Consider the following 14,324-nt stretch of genomic DNA (forward strand, 5'->3'; position numbering starts at 1 on the left):
TATACTCTGCAAAGTTTATGTCCTTTAATCATTTCACAGGAATATAATGGAAATAAACACTGAATTTAAAAAAAAGTCCTGCAGTTAGTTACATCGGCAAATAATATAAACATAAAATATCCCCACTTAAATATCTACTGGTCCCTGAAATCACCGATTTAGTTTTGTTTCATCAGACTAATTCAACAACACAGATCCATCGATATCTGCAAAGCATTGATGCTAATTTGTAGCATCAGCACGCTGGGTTCCAACTGACGGGCACACTTTGGCAGGCCCCGGTTAAATTTCTAAAGAAATGTTCTAGTTCATTAAAATTTATTTTGTTTAGTGAAGAAGTTGTTTCTCCAGGCAACTCAGGCGGTTGTCACGGCAACTTAAACAACAGAGATACAACAGAGGCGTGCTTAAACCACAAAGAGAGAGAGGGAGCATAAAGGTTCGAGTGGTTTTGAGTTGATCACCTGTTCAGGTTATTTACCTTTGTTTACTTTCGCTACAGGCGCTGTGATTTCTGAACATTTAATAAATGACAAAATTGGACTAATAGTTGTTAGTTTGCGAGTATACATCATTCACAACAAACAAATAGGACATGAAGTATTTAAACAGTGGGCTAGTACTGTGATAATTATGTGAAATTAAATTGGAAGAAACTGCATTAGGTTTTCCATCACTTTGTCTGCTATAACTAATATAAAACTATGTATATTCACATAGTTTCATTTACAATTTTTCTATCTTCATGTCATGTGGCAAATCTCAACCAGCCGCTCAGAGAAAAAATAGATCTTGGTCTCAAAAAGTTTGGGCTCTTGAAACTAACTTAGAAAAGTAATAGAAAAGATCTTTAAAAAACAAAAAATTGTAATACAGAATGTTACTGGATTGAGGCCGTAATTAGCTCCAGATACAATACATGCAAATTATCAAATGTCTTCCAATTTTAGAAACATAACTCACTAGAATAAAACAAGTTCATGGCAGATGCTGTATTTTGTCAAGATGTTCCTAATGTAACTTAGACAAACTGAATCTGAATTTGTAAAGAACCACATGGCTTTTATTGCCTTTTACTAACAAAATGGATTTCCATTTTATGCAGAACAGGGGTTATTATGGTTGAAACGTTTGTTCAGCAGAGACTGAAAGCAGCAGGTGGTGCTTCATGGTACCATCCCTATTCTTTACAACCTGGTGGCTCAGAGCAACTTAACCCAAATCTTTATCCCATATCTGAACTTTGAGCTGTAGACTCATGTGAGTTTAGCTTTATTAAGGGGCTATTCCTTTAAAAAAAAAAAAAAAACTGACCAAGTACAATGAACATGACCTCATTTAAGTTTGTCATTTTTATAGTCCAAAGCCATATATTTCTTTTCCCCCAGCTTTTGAAATACTTTAACGTGCATCTCTTTATCAGACTTAGATCGTTCCCAGTGTAGTGAAAAGGAAATGACACATTCACACATGCAATTTTTTCTGTTATTTTTATGGAAACATGCAAAGCCACAACTCTTAAAGAGAATATTTAGCTCTAACATAATACAATGCAGTAGTCAAGACTACATGATAGTGTGAAGAAAAATAAGGCATTCAGCTTTTAAACATATTACTTAAATTATGTCTCTTTTTTTCCCAATATAGTAATTTATACCAAGGCAACAGTTTTAAATTACAGCTTTAAAAGACACCATTTGAATGTTGTAAGGTCTTATTATTTGGTACTCAACTTCCAGGCTATAGCTGTGGCTCTTAAAATATCAATAAGAACAAAATGAAAAGTAGTTGGAAACAACAAAAAGTTTTTGTTTACCTTAAAATCTATATATAAAAATGTTAAAAAAGTGAACAAATCTAACAAAATTTTGAGCATAGCACATGAGGGACATGTGAAGAAACAAACAAGATTAAAGGTTTCAAATGTATAATCAGACCTAAATACAATCAAAGCTTCTAAAAGTTTCATTTTGATCCCTTTTTTACATTGCCGACAGTGATGTTCACCAGTGTTGCAACAACAAACGAGCTAAAGCAATCTTACTAAACAGAACAAGTTGAAATCACAGAAATGAAAAGAGCTAACGTGCAACGAGGCTGCATGCGGTTCTATTTCTTAAAAAAGGCTCAGTCTGGTTTGGCTACTAAAATTTGCAGATTAATCAAGTTGTGTTTAGCATTGACAGAATCATTTTCACTCAAGTGGTGTACCTTTTTTTTAAAGTTGGTTCATCTAGTGGTATACGGCATTTTCACCAGCCTCCCAACTGGAACTGCAGTCAGTAGTTGACACGTACATACACACATTGGAAAAGGCTGTAAACACTGATCTGCTGGCTGACTTTCCAGCGATGGTCACTGATGACGACTTAGTACACAGAAGAATAGTAAGTGGTGATGTCCTGGTGCACTTTCTTGACCTGTTGCAGGAGGACAATGGCGCAGACCAGGGCAGTGATCTGTCATGCAGACAAAGAAGGAGGGAAGTAAAGAACAGCGAAGGGGAAAGAGACCCCCGCACACACCTGGCACTAATGTCCAACCGAAACGCCAAATCGGGTAACGGATTAGTCCCGAGGTCAGCATACATTCACAGCGGCTAACGGAGATCTGATCGTTCAGGATGGATTTTAGTGCCAGGCTCCTACGTTCATCCTTGAAAACACCAGAATGTCCCGCTTCCACCTCTACCATGTTTTCACAAATTTAAACCAGCCACATGGAAGATTTACACCCAAACCACAAACACAAAAACCATCTGTGAAATCAGAAAATGAGTTTGTCTAAGAAAACATTTGAAGGACAAAAATCCAACCCTGTTACATCAACATGTTAGATTAAAGAAGGTGAGAACAAGACTGAGTTGGAGAATTAACGGCAAGTGTTGCTCCAATTAGTGGAACGGAAATCATTTGTTTCCACTTGGTGGTTGACAAACCCGGTTCTGGTCAGAAGTTTACATCCAGTCAATCGTCAGAATATTTTGACAACTTATCAGAAATGGCTCAGATTTCCTGGCACAAATTAGTTTTTTGGTCCATAAAACTTCAACAGTATCTTAATGTTGACCTTTTTTTGCCCACTAATAGAAAACCGACAAAGCTCAAGTTGATGTCCAAGTAATTTTGACCCTGAAATATCTCTAAATGAAGTTGTAATTTTTCAGTTATTGTTTTGAAACAATAGAGAAGTTCTATGTTGTAGCCATTCCTGAAAAATATCACATTAGCTAGTTTGGTAACACTTTGACAGGATGTGCATAAGACTGACACAAAACTGTCATGACATAACGCCTGTCATGAACATGAATTAGTCTTTATGAATGTCTGACTGTTGTCATGAAGTGTCATTTGGTAAATAATGACACTTTTAATGCAAAGTTGCTCTAAACGTTGCATTGAAAGTCCATTAAAAGTGCCAGCTTTGCAATTAAGTGTCATTATCTACCAAATGACACTTCATGACAGCAGTAATAAACATTCATAAAGACTAATTCATGTTCATGACAGGTGTTATGTTTATGATGGTGTCATGTCAGTCTTATGCACACCCCTTCAAATAAAGTGTTAACGTTACTTTTAAGGTCCTAAATTATCATGAAATTCATGTCCGTGCTGGAGGTGTGTAAAGTTCTGACCAATAGAAACCCAACGGTTGCATCAGAACAAGTGCTTTTCCCAATTTCTTGGAGAATGATCTTCCCAAAAGTACAGTTTAGATATCTGAGGGGGGGATTTTTTTTCCTTCTACAAAGTGTGAAGCTCAAGCGTGATCATGCCGAGTGAAGCAAAGGGTTTGTCACGTCAAGACGCTGTGGAACAACACAAATCCACAACAGCGAGAATGGAATCTGTCGAGAAGCCTCCTAAGCCTGAGCCACAGGGACGTTGACCACAGAGAGGGATGTGAAGACAGCGGGGTCCTGGTTGGGGAAGGAGTTGTTGGAGGCGGTGACATGCTGAGGGTACGGCTGATGGTACGGCTGAGGGGCAGCCAGGGAGGGGGTGCTGGAGTTCAGGATAATGTACTGAGGAGATGAGGAGGCATGGCGAATCTGTGAACTGAGAACTCCGCTGCAAATCAGAGCTACGATCTTTTGGAAGCAATGATGGAGGAAATGAGAAAATAAAAAAAATAAAAAAAAAAGGTGGGAGGGGGAGGAGAGAAAGATGGTCAAACTTAAAAACATGAGCAAAACACAAACTTGTTCTGCACCCTCGTATCTACAATCACAATGTTGGTCACACTTCACTAAAACGTCAAATTAGGAAGGAATTATGGAACAAGACGTTCTGTTGGTGTGAAAATTTTTATCTTTTAGACCTGCTTCTAAGCAAACACAAATATGCAGAGTTTTCCTACCAGAAGAGCTCCAGTTCCGACGAAGATGCCCAGCACCAGTGGCGCCCGGCTGTCGAAGACGGTGATGATGGTAGCGGGACAGTTCTGGTGGACGACAGAAGACGCTGTGAGTGCCTGAAGATTCAACACCCAACCCAGAGTTTACAGAGCAAATCCACCAGCAGGAAGCAAACTGGTTTTCCACGACTTCCACCTCTACAAGCATCTCAGCTCTGAATCAGGGACCAGAACCCTCTACGAACAGCTAAACCCTGAGAAACACTTTGAAGGAACGGCCAAAAGCTCATGTATAGTTGCCTATTTTAATGGTTCGAATACCAAATGTATCTTGGTAGGGATTTTGACGCAAAGTGTAAAGCATGTGTCAAACTCGAGGCCCGTGGGCTAAACCTGGTCCGCCATTGCTTTTTATGTGGACCTCTACATTTTAGACTAAACACTAATTGAGCTTAAATACGTTACAAGTCAAATCAATGCAGTTTTTATCCATTTGCTGCCAAATTATATAAATCAGTCCCTCCAGTTTGTTGAGAATTATCATGGAAATTCACGTTAAAACAAATACCGACACGTTTTTGTGCCAATACATAATTGGGAGTTTATTGCAGATTTTTCTCAAACATTTCCAAAAACTCTTACTTGTACTAAACAGATGCCTCAGCCTTAATATCAGATTACAGTCTATGATCTACACAGTGAGTAATAAAGAGTTAAATTCACAGTCAAAAATAAACACTAATATGTCCAAATTAGTACCAAACACTTTTTGTTGCAAAGAAAAAACACAAAAAGAATCATGAAATCCTGGAGGGACTGAAAAGATGTTCAATAATATTTAATTTTAGAAATTCATTGATATTTTAACAGTTGGTGAAAAGGTTTTATCTACACTTTCTGGTACAATCGGCTCTTTAAGAGCCCAGGCCACAACCCAGAAGCTAACATCAATATTTTGACTCTACTCCACACGTAAAGTTACAGCCAATCAGTGTCAAGGAAAATATGCAGTTCTTGTGCAAGACGCTTCCTGTGGTGGTGAAGGGCCAATAGATGTTTTCTCTTTCTATTTTTTCCCCACATGAATAGTATGTCTGTGAGTTTCATTCGTCATCCTGGACTTTGTTTCCTAGGACTATAAATATGACATTTTTGATAACTTTCCTTCCTCATTTTCTTGCGTCAGGAAATACTTACAAAAGAAGATTCCTACTCCTTTAAAATAAGCTTATATCTATAGTAAGAGTGACGCAATCCCTTGGAAGGTATTGGTATTTAAACTTTCCACATTTTGTCCAGATGGGATTTTACGTGCCACACCAACACTGGGCAGAGAATAATTTTTAGTCAACACTTTATAAAACTAATTTTCACTCCAACTCCTGCTTCAGATCTTTTGAGCCTCCATCTGCTTTCCATTTCTAGCAACCAAAACATTCACCTGTTTTACTTTACAAAATATCTCGAGCTCAGTCTGATTGGATCTCACCACAGACTCTATAGAATTTAGACATGGACTTTGACTGGGCCGTGGCAGCAGACAAATACGTTTGAATCTGAATCATTCCAGTGTAGGCACACCTTCGACAATCTTTTCAATTCTTGAAGTGGATTCATTCCCACCTCTAGGCCAAGAGGTGATCATAATCAAAAGATTCCCACGGTAAGAAAGCCACTTACAGGCATGACGAGGTGCTCCATGATACCGTCTGGTTTAGGACAGGTCTGCTTCACCAGCTCAACTAGCGGCACTCCGGTCATTCCACAGCAGTGCAGCTGAAGCACAGGAAGTGGAAGTCAGTAGGAGTACCCAGAAAAATTACCATGTATGTCAACATATAAATGCACAAGATTTTTATATTAAAACAAGAAAATGTTCACACTTACCGAGTTGTGGATGAATGTGAGTGTGACACCAATTGCTGGATCTTGGCTATTCACATAGAGGGTGTATAAAGTTGTGTAAAACTCTCCTAGTCTCAGTCCAACCTGGGGGAGGAAAACCCAAAAACACATGAGTACGATCAGGACGGCTTGGTTTGGGACAGATGGCTGAGGCTTTTACCGTGTCTCTGTTGGAATAGGCAAGTCCTCCGATGATAAACTCGGCCACAGCCAGAAAGAAGACCAGGATGGAGAACTGGAGGGACAAGAAGAAATGGATTACTGCGAGTTATTCTGCAGCGAAACAACAAAAAGGGAATCAAAAGAGTTCAAGTTTATTTGCAATAAAATCTGCTTTATGGATTCTTTCAAAAGTAGCTACAGAATAATGTTGGAAACATTGTTTTCTCTTTAAGTTGGAGCCAAAAAGGCTGCATGTCTGAAAGACAGAATTCCAGAAATACCACATTTCATAACTTTGTTTTTATACACTCATGTAGATGTGATCATCCTGAGTGTAATTTAATGACAAAAACCCAAACACTACCTAAGTGATACTTAATTTGCATAGCACCTTTTGAAACAAAATACTTTTGCATTTTTAAAAAAAGTCAAAACATAAAAAAAACACAAAAAAATATAAACCAAATCAATTCAAATACATAATGTAAAACAAAATGAAGCAATAAAAATATTTTATCTGTTTTTAATTATCATTTTCTGTTGTTTTGATGCTTCGGCATCACCTCTGAGTTACCACTACAGAAACTATGTACCATTTTGCTGGATGCTGCATTGTCCTGGTATTATTGTGATAAATTACAATATTTTTGTTTCAAGTAGTATATTAATAATGGCACCATAATACAGGTTTGTCATCTTGAGGAACAATAAACTTTAATTTTGCTAAGAACATTTAACACTGGAATTGGAAGAGATGTTAAAGACAGAAAAGAAAACAGCAATCAATAAATATCTAAAGCAGAAATAAAACCACAGAATCACAACCATTAATAAAATGGATTATGATGTCTTTGTGAACTGATATTAACAGTGAGCTCAATTGAATTGATCATGCCATCAGCTGCTTATTGCAACAGGTTTGGTTACAACCTGATAAATCTTAAGTGTGTGTGTGTGTATTTGAGTGTGTGTGTGCATAGGCTCACCACTTGCAGGGCACATTTTTTCTCATTGCAGGCGCCGTAGTCTCCGAACGCCACCACAATCAGCATGATTGAACCGAGAATGATCAGCACGGTCACACCTGACGGAGCAGAAAACAGGAACAGTTTGCCATAAGATGTAATCTGGAACCGGCCTGTTACCGACCGACGCGTTTGCGACAAACCTATGACGAAAGCGCTGGAGTTGAGCGCGTCGATATCAAAGATCCCTCTGGTGCCTTCGCTGAATCTGAGCCACAAACCGAGGCCCAGAAACGCCGTCCCAACCACCTGCCGTGAAAGAGGAAGCAAAACCACATCACAGGTCCGTGTTATTTGGTGCAGCACTGTCAGAGCACAAACAGCTGTGGTTCCACGAATAGCCAAAAGCAGCCACAGGTGCAAAGCAGTTTCTCTTTATACACAACAAGTAGAGCCCTATAAACACCAAATCAAAACTGTCAGCATGGCATCAATCTGTACAATATCACAAATGTGTCATGATGTGGTTAAAGGTGGTGAGAGTGAACGCAGGCAGGACCCAGGTTGAGAGGTGATGATGATTTAATAGAAAGTAGCTCAACAGTCCAGTTCAGACAGCACAGCAGAGAACATAAGCAAAGCTTAAACCAGTAGCAACAGAAACAAAGGACTGACCACGAGAGGTAAACCGACCAGGAGGACTATACAGTTCTACTGGAGGGTTAACACACTGACATACGATGACAACCGACAAGGATTTGACAAAGGACAGAGACAACAGGTGGGCTTAAATACACAGGGAGCAATTGGGGAACTAGACACTGCTGGGAAACAATTAGGGAGGAGACAGGACTCACAGGGAACAGGATCAAAATAAGACACAGAGAAACCTAAACTAAACATACAGAGAACTCAGAAAAACCTAAATCCTGACAAAATGTAGAGAACTGCTCAGATGCAGTAACTGGTAGGAAGTGACGCAGGCCTGGGCGATAGACCAAACATTAACCAACACAGAAATCTATCACGATGACCAACGTCATTTTGTCCATGTCTGCATTTTCGGTGTTTTAAAAAAATGAAAAGAAAAGTCGATTTTGGCTGGTTGTAACAGCTAAAAACGACAGTGTCCCTTTGAGACACTATGGGTACCGTCTGGAGTCCCATAAACAGTAAATGGAGGAAATTTAAAATGTTTACAGGAAAGTCATTTTATACTTCTAAGCTTGCCGAGTTGTGTTTATTCATTCAGTAACCCTTAACGACTAAACACACACATTTTCCTCATTTATTGGAGACGCTGTAGTTTTAAAGTCCAGAGGGGTTTAGTGTTATCGTCCATTTATCATTATCAAGAGGAACTACTCAATGTATCATGACGCTGAAGATGGTTCATTTCGTAACTATTCTCCTACAAAAAGGAGTTACTTGCAGTAAGATAAGTTCCTGTTCTCGGTGTGGCAGTGGCTAATCATAGACCAACTGGAAAAAAAAAAAAGTATGTAAAAACCCTGATGAACAACCAAACGGGAATTAAGCCTAAATAGAGAGGGCTCATCTCCAGGCTAACACTGGAGGTAACGCTTGAAGGAGAGCGTCGGCATTTCTGGAGAAACGAAACCTCTGAACAAATCAACTGTAACCGCACACACAAGTAGCGGCCACTTCCGCTACTCGTGTTTTGCAATAAACACTTAAAACGCCTTTTTGTGGTGGTTTTTTAATTTAATTAAATTCACTTACAGCAAAGATGATGTTGAAAAGGATGAGAATATATTTGCACACGAGTCCACATCCGTCGACAGCCATGATGAGCAGCGGTCTGTTAAACTGCGCACTTCTGAAGTCTGAAGATAAAACAAATGGGAATGGTGGAGCTCTTCCAGCAGCACGGGCCTGTTCAGGTGGAGCATACAGGGGGAAAAACGCGTTAGTGCATATCGGAGCAAGTCAATGTCAGCAAACGCCGTAATATTTTTAAACGTCAAATATTTAACACGGAAAATATGAACTACCAACACAATTCTCAATCTGAATCCAACCAAATGGCAAAAACTGATATAAGAAAAATAGCTTCAAATGAATTAAGTACCTTTTTCAGCTGTGATTTGATAAAGCAGCACGCGCCTTTCGCTACAGCATCCGATTAAACTGCGTGTTAATTTTCTTACCTCAACGTGAGACAAGCCCCGCCTCCTCGACTTGTCCCAGTTCTCTGATTGGTCGAAAGGTTTGACCGATGAAGTATAGCCCCAATGAGCAGGAGGACGGGGAGCTGCTGCTTACAGAGAAAGATGTCAAAGGGGAAAAAAAGGAAACTTAAGGAAACGAGACTGTGTCAGGACGCCTTTGTTTACGTTATTACTGCAAGAAGACACTAGACGTTCACCTACGCTGGTGTTAAATTATTACTGGGGTCTATGGACGTAGTTTGGTTCAAAATAACGCTGTTGTTATCACAGTTAAAATGCTTGAGTATACAAAACCACGTTTTAATTTTGCTTTTAAGCTCCAAAGTCAAAAGAGAAGAAACGAAATGAAAAGGAAACGGCGTTGCCATCTCTCTCCTCCCCCCATACATGCAACCAGCCCAAACAACTACCTACACTTTCACTACATTTTCCAAGATTACACTTTGACGCCATTACTTCAAATAAACGGAAAGCAGCAGAGAAGTTACTCACACTGATAAGGTTAAATAAGGCTGATTTTCGAGTAACAGTAATCAAAACTAGGAAAGAAAAACAAAACCACTTGGATCCGGTAGTAAATTCCTGTGTAACAAGATCTGAAAAGATACAAAAAGAGGTCTGCTGAACAGATCGGCTTAGAAGAGGAACTGGGCATGTAGTCTTATCCATCTTATGCAACTGATTGTATTGCTATTGTAGTTGACTTATCTAGAAAAACAAAGCTTTTGTCAAATCAGACTGTTAAAAAAATCCCCCAGCACCATGGAGATAGTAAATGACCAACATACTTAAACATAATTTTAAAACCTGACTGTCAATAACATTTCACATGTGTAGAAAATCCAAAAACATCAGCGTCTATCTAGCTTTGTTGTGAATTACATCTTACTAACATTACTTGTGTGAGCAGAGATAACCAGAAAATAACTGGGAATTGATTCACCTGATAACGGTGATCCACCGTGATTCATTTTTTTAATTTAAGGAAACATTAAAAATAAAAAACTAAGCTCTGAAACAGTTCTCATGAGATTTCCACACTAGGGAAATCAAATGTAATATTTTTTTTGCAGAAAACATTTAAGTTTCCTTTGTTTTTGTTCTATCAGTGCATTTTAAATGTGATTTTATGTGCACAAAGTAGAGGATATTTATGAAGCTGAAGGAAGAAAAATAAAATAAAACAGACACAGACCCCCGGCTGAGTTTTAATTAATCAGCAGCAGCCAAAGAGGCCTGTGGGCAACTCTGTAGGATCTGGGGAGAATCTGAGCTCGTGTGGGGGAATCCGTGCGACAGGATAACTACCAGCTGCGCACGAAGCAAATCTTTCCTTTCATGGAAGCAAGACGAAAGCCATTGTTGAAACAAAGCCTGTTTGCCACAATTCACATTAATCTCATTGTACATGTGTGCAGCGATACATAATGCAGCCTAATAAATGTGCAGGTCAGCTAAGACAAAAACCTTGAAATGTGTTTGTGTCAGACAACACTGCACATTCCCCTAAGACAAGACAAGTTTATTTGCATATCTCCATCCATGCACAATGCAAAAAGTGAATGAAAAGCATAAAAGAAACAAATGTTTATTGGTCAGATTTTTTTATCTAAAGCTGCTGAAAACAAAGAAATATATATACATTTTGAATTCAAAACAGCAGTTTCTACACATCTCAGGTTTTCAGAGAGTTTGTTTCAGAGCTGATGGACATGATGTTTAGTTTCGGACAGGACTCTGAAGACCTAGGCACACTGTACCTATTGCAGAACACGGTGGTGGCAGCATCATGGTGCAGTGGGGATTTTCTTCAACAATAATCGGAAGATGAACAGAGATAAAAAACACTGGCAGTCTGAAGAAAACCAGTGAGAGGCTGTGCAAGACTGAAGTCACAGGGGAGGTTTTGTTCTTCCAGTGAGGAAATAACCAAACATTTGCAAACACAGCTACAATACAATACATACAAAGTTTTACTAGTGTGTTAGGATGACGCAGAGTGTGAGCTGTTTTTCCAAATCAGAAAGTACAAAAAACAACTCGAGTGCTTAGATGTGCAGAAATTTGGTGGGAGGTGGAACACAAAAGCATGCCGCACTTTTTAGATGTTTATTTGTAAAACATAAAAACAAAAATAAAACCATGCATCTTTTTTCCTTCCTCTATCCAGTGCTGCTTTATGAAATATATAATTACATATTATCAGCTTTTATTTTTAATTGCGTCACTTACGATCCTCCGTACAGCGTTGCATTTGTCACATATAATCTGTCTAAGATACACTGAAGTTAGCGGTTATCATATGACAGAATGTGAGAAAAGAACAGCCATCAAAAGCACATTTGCAAGGCGCCGCATCACACAGCATGTTAATTTATATCACAACCAAATGAAACAGACATTCCTCCTCATAACGGCTCTTTTTGGAAGCGATGCCATTTCTCAGCCTGTGAGGTCTGTCGCTGCGTTGAGAGAGTAATGGCCTCGTCTGCCTCTCGCCAGCCTTGTCAGGGAAAACTGGCTGCAGCGTGGAGTTATGTGACCCCTCTGCCATCCATCATTGCAGGTTCAGTGGGCGGCACGGGGGGCAGGTAGCAGGATTGAGGTGGAGGCTGATGGAGCGAGTCACAGAGAAAAGAGAGCACAAGTCCCTCTCCGTTTCTTCTATGTATGCACGCTGTCATGTTGAAGAGCTGGAACTTTGCACTTAAAAAGCTTGAACTCACTGCAATCCGACAGGTAAATTTCAGGAAAGTAGTTTATCTTGGAGTCTGAGTAAAAGCCTCGGAGAAGCGGTGAACCTGAGTTATGTAAATACTGCTCAGTCGGGGGAAAGTTGGGTGGTAACTAGTTACATTTACTTGAGTAACCATTTGGAAAAAAAAAAAATACAAGTTATACTTTCAGTGTGATATCTTCTCAGTGGAAGTGTAAACAGTACAGAAGGGCTGGATTTGTGGATTGCGACAGTCTGGCGATGTGTAAGAGTCACTCTGGTCAAGTCAAGTCAAGTCTGTTTGTGCAGCACATTTGAGCAACAAAGCAGATCAATGTGTTTTACTTCATAAAAAGTAGTGTGAAGCAAGAGCTAAACATCGTATTTCGTTAAATACTACCATCAAAATGGTCAATAAGCATAAAAAATGTTGATCAATGTTTCACTTACTACTAATCAAGGGCAACTCAAAACAGGCGCTTTTTTTTCTAGCATTGCTTTCAGTGTTTCGGCTGCTTTGCAGTTTTCTGGAAGATTGTTCCAGCTTTGTGGTGAATGCTTAGTGATTTATAAACTAACAACAGTGTTGTAAAGTGTATTCCCTCAGCTACAGGGAGCCAGTGGAAGGACGTTAAAACTGCTGTTATGTGCTCTATCTTCCTGGTTTTAGTCAGAACGCCAACAGCAGCGTTCTGGATCTGCTGCAGCTGGAGGATTGATTTATTAGTCAGACCTGTTGTCCACTGTTGCAGTAATCAATGCGACTAAAGATAAACACATGGATGAGTTTCTGTAAATCACGCTGAGACATCAGTCCTCTAATCCTGGAGATGTTCTTCAGGTGACAGAAGGCCGACTTTGTGACTGTCTTTATGTGTTTCAAAAAGTAAGAAATTGCAGTTGGGAGAGCAGCAGACCACCCTTGCAAAAGATTAGCACCACAGAAAGGGAGGAGGCCTCTATAGGGAGAAAGAGTAAACACAGAATGGAACAACCCACACAAAAATCCACAATATCCTGAATTCAAACATTTTCTTCGAATGCAGCTGAAACTGAAACTGATAAAAGTTTTCAGTTTTTTTTTTGTTGTTTTTTTTTTACAATGAGATTCCAAAAGAATAATTACTTCCCCAGTTTTTGGTGAATTTGTTAATCCTGCCACATGTAACTTCTGGCTGACGGAAAAGGCCAGTGAAACTGGACAAATAAACACAGACAATAATCCCCCACACAGGTTTGCGCAGCGTGCTTCAGCTGTGTTTTTCCTCACACCAGTGTTTATGACGTTAAGTAGCCGAGGAAACATCTGAACTCGTGAGAGCACCCGACATTTTCCATTTGTTACAGAATACAGTCACTGAATCCTTTTCCTTCTAGCGCTCAACCCTCATGTGTTTCTTTACACAGCTGTTTGGTTTCCACACTTGTGTCAAAGGACTCACTGGTGCTCTTTATTAAATCAAATTTAAATGGAAACTAAACAAAACAAAAAAAGTAAAGAAAATTATGTGATTTCTGAAAAGAAAATAAGTCACTAGACTTTGGAGTCAGGTAATTTGTTATTTGCAAACATAAGAGTGCTGCAATTGATTTTATTTATCATTATTTATAACTATGTTGCGTTTATGTACATATTGAGAAGACAAACATGGCACAAAGTTGCAATGCCCGAACTAAAATGAAGTTTCTTTTTGAACGTTGTAATTTTACCTCCCACTAGGAGGCGCAAAAGCATTAAAAACATCTAAGGTAAAGTAAAGGATTCGGTGAGAAATCCTATTACGACATGATGCATTTATACACATTTACATAATAAATATACTTATATTAAGACCTGTAGAGTGATTCTAGCTTATGTAGTGTCTGCAATAAAAAAAATAATAAAAAAAATAACACTGATTTAAAGACTGTAACTTTCTAGATTTTTTTTTAGTTTATTTCCCTTTGGTCCGTTGTTTATGACAAACACATAACGAATATCAGAGACTTATTTAATTCATTTACAGTAATACAACAGAAAACAAT

At 38.9% G+C, this 14,324-nt stretch overlaps 1 protein-coding gene across 2 annotated transcripts; it reads right to left on the bottom strand.

Annotated features, from left to right (window-relative positions):
* Positions 1 to 1,486: 1,486 nt before the first annotated feature.
* Positions 1,487 to 9,595, bottom strand: LOC103143657 (CD9 antigen-like). Of its 2 annotated transcripts, none has more exons than XM_007560279.2 (9): positions 9,484 to 9,595; positions 9,135 to 9,287; positions 7,595 to 7,700; positions 7,413 to 7,510; positions 6,425 to 6,499; positions 6,247 to 6,348; positions 6,040 to 6,135; positions 4,363 to 4,446; positions 1,487 to 2,459 (listed from the first exon to the last, which is right to left on the bottom strand). In XM_007560279.2, the coding sequence occupies exons 2-9, from the start codon at positions 9,198 to 9,200 to the stop codon at positions 2,370 to 2,372; spliced, it is 717 nt and encodes a 238-aa protein (XP_007560341.1). In that variant the 5' UTR covers positions 9,201 to 9,287; positions 9,484 to 9,595; the 3' UTR covers positions 1,487 to 2,369. The 2 variants fall into 2 exon arrangements, with proteins under 2 accessions (XP_007560341.1, XP_007560340.1); XM_007560278.2 differs by lacking the exon at positions 1,487 to 2,459 and adding an exon at positions 3,590 to 4,093.
* Between the last annotated feature and the right edge of the window lie 4,729 nt (positions 9,596 to 14,324).

The sequence above is a fragment of the Poecilia formosa genome, unplaced genomic scaffold, assembly GCF_000485575.1.
Source record: "Poecilia formosa unplaced genomic scaffold, Poecilia_formosa-5.1.2 Scaffold114, whole genome shotgun sequence".
NCBI classification, from domain to species: Eukaryota; Metazoa; Chordata; class Actinopteri; order Cyprinodontiformes; family Poeciliidae; genus Poecilia; species Poecilia formosa.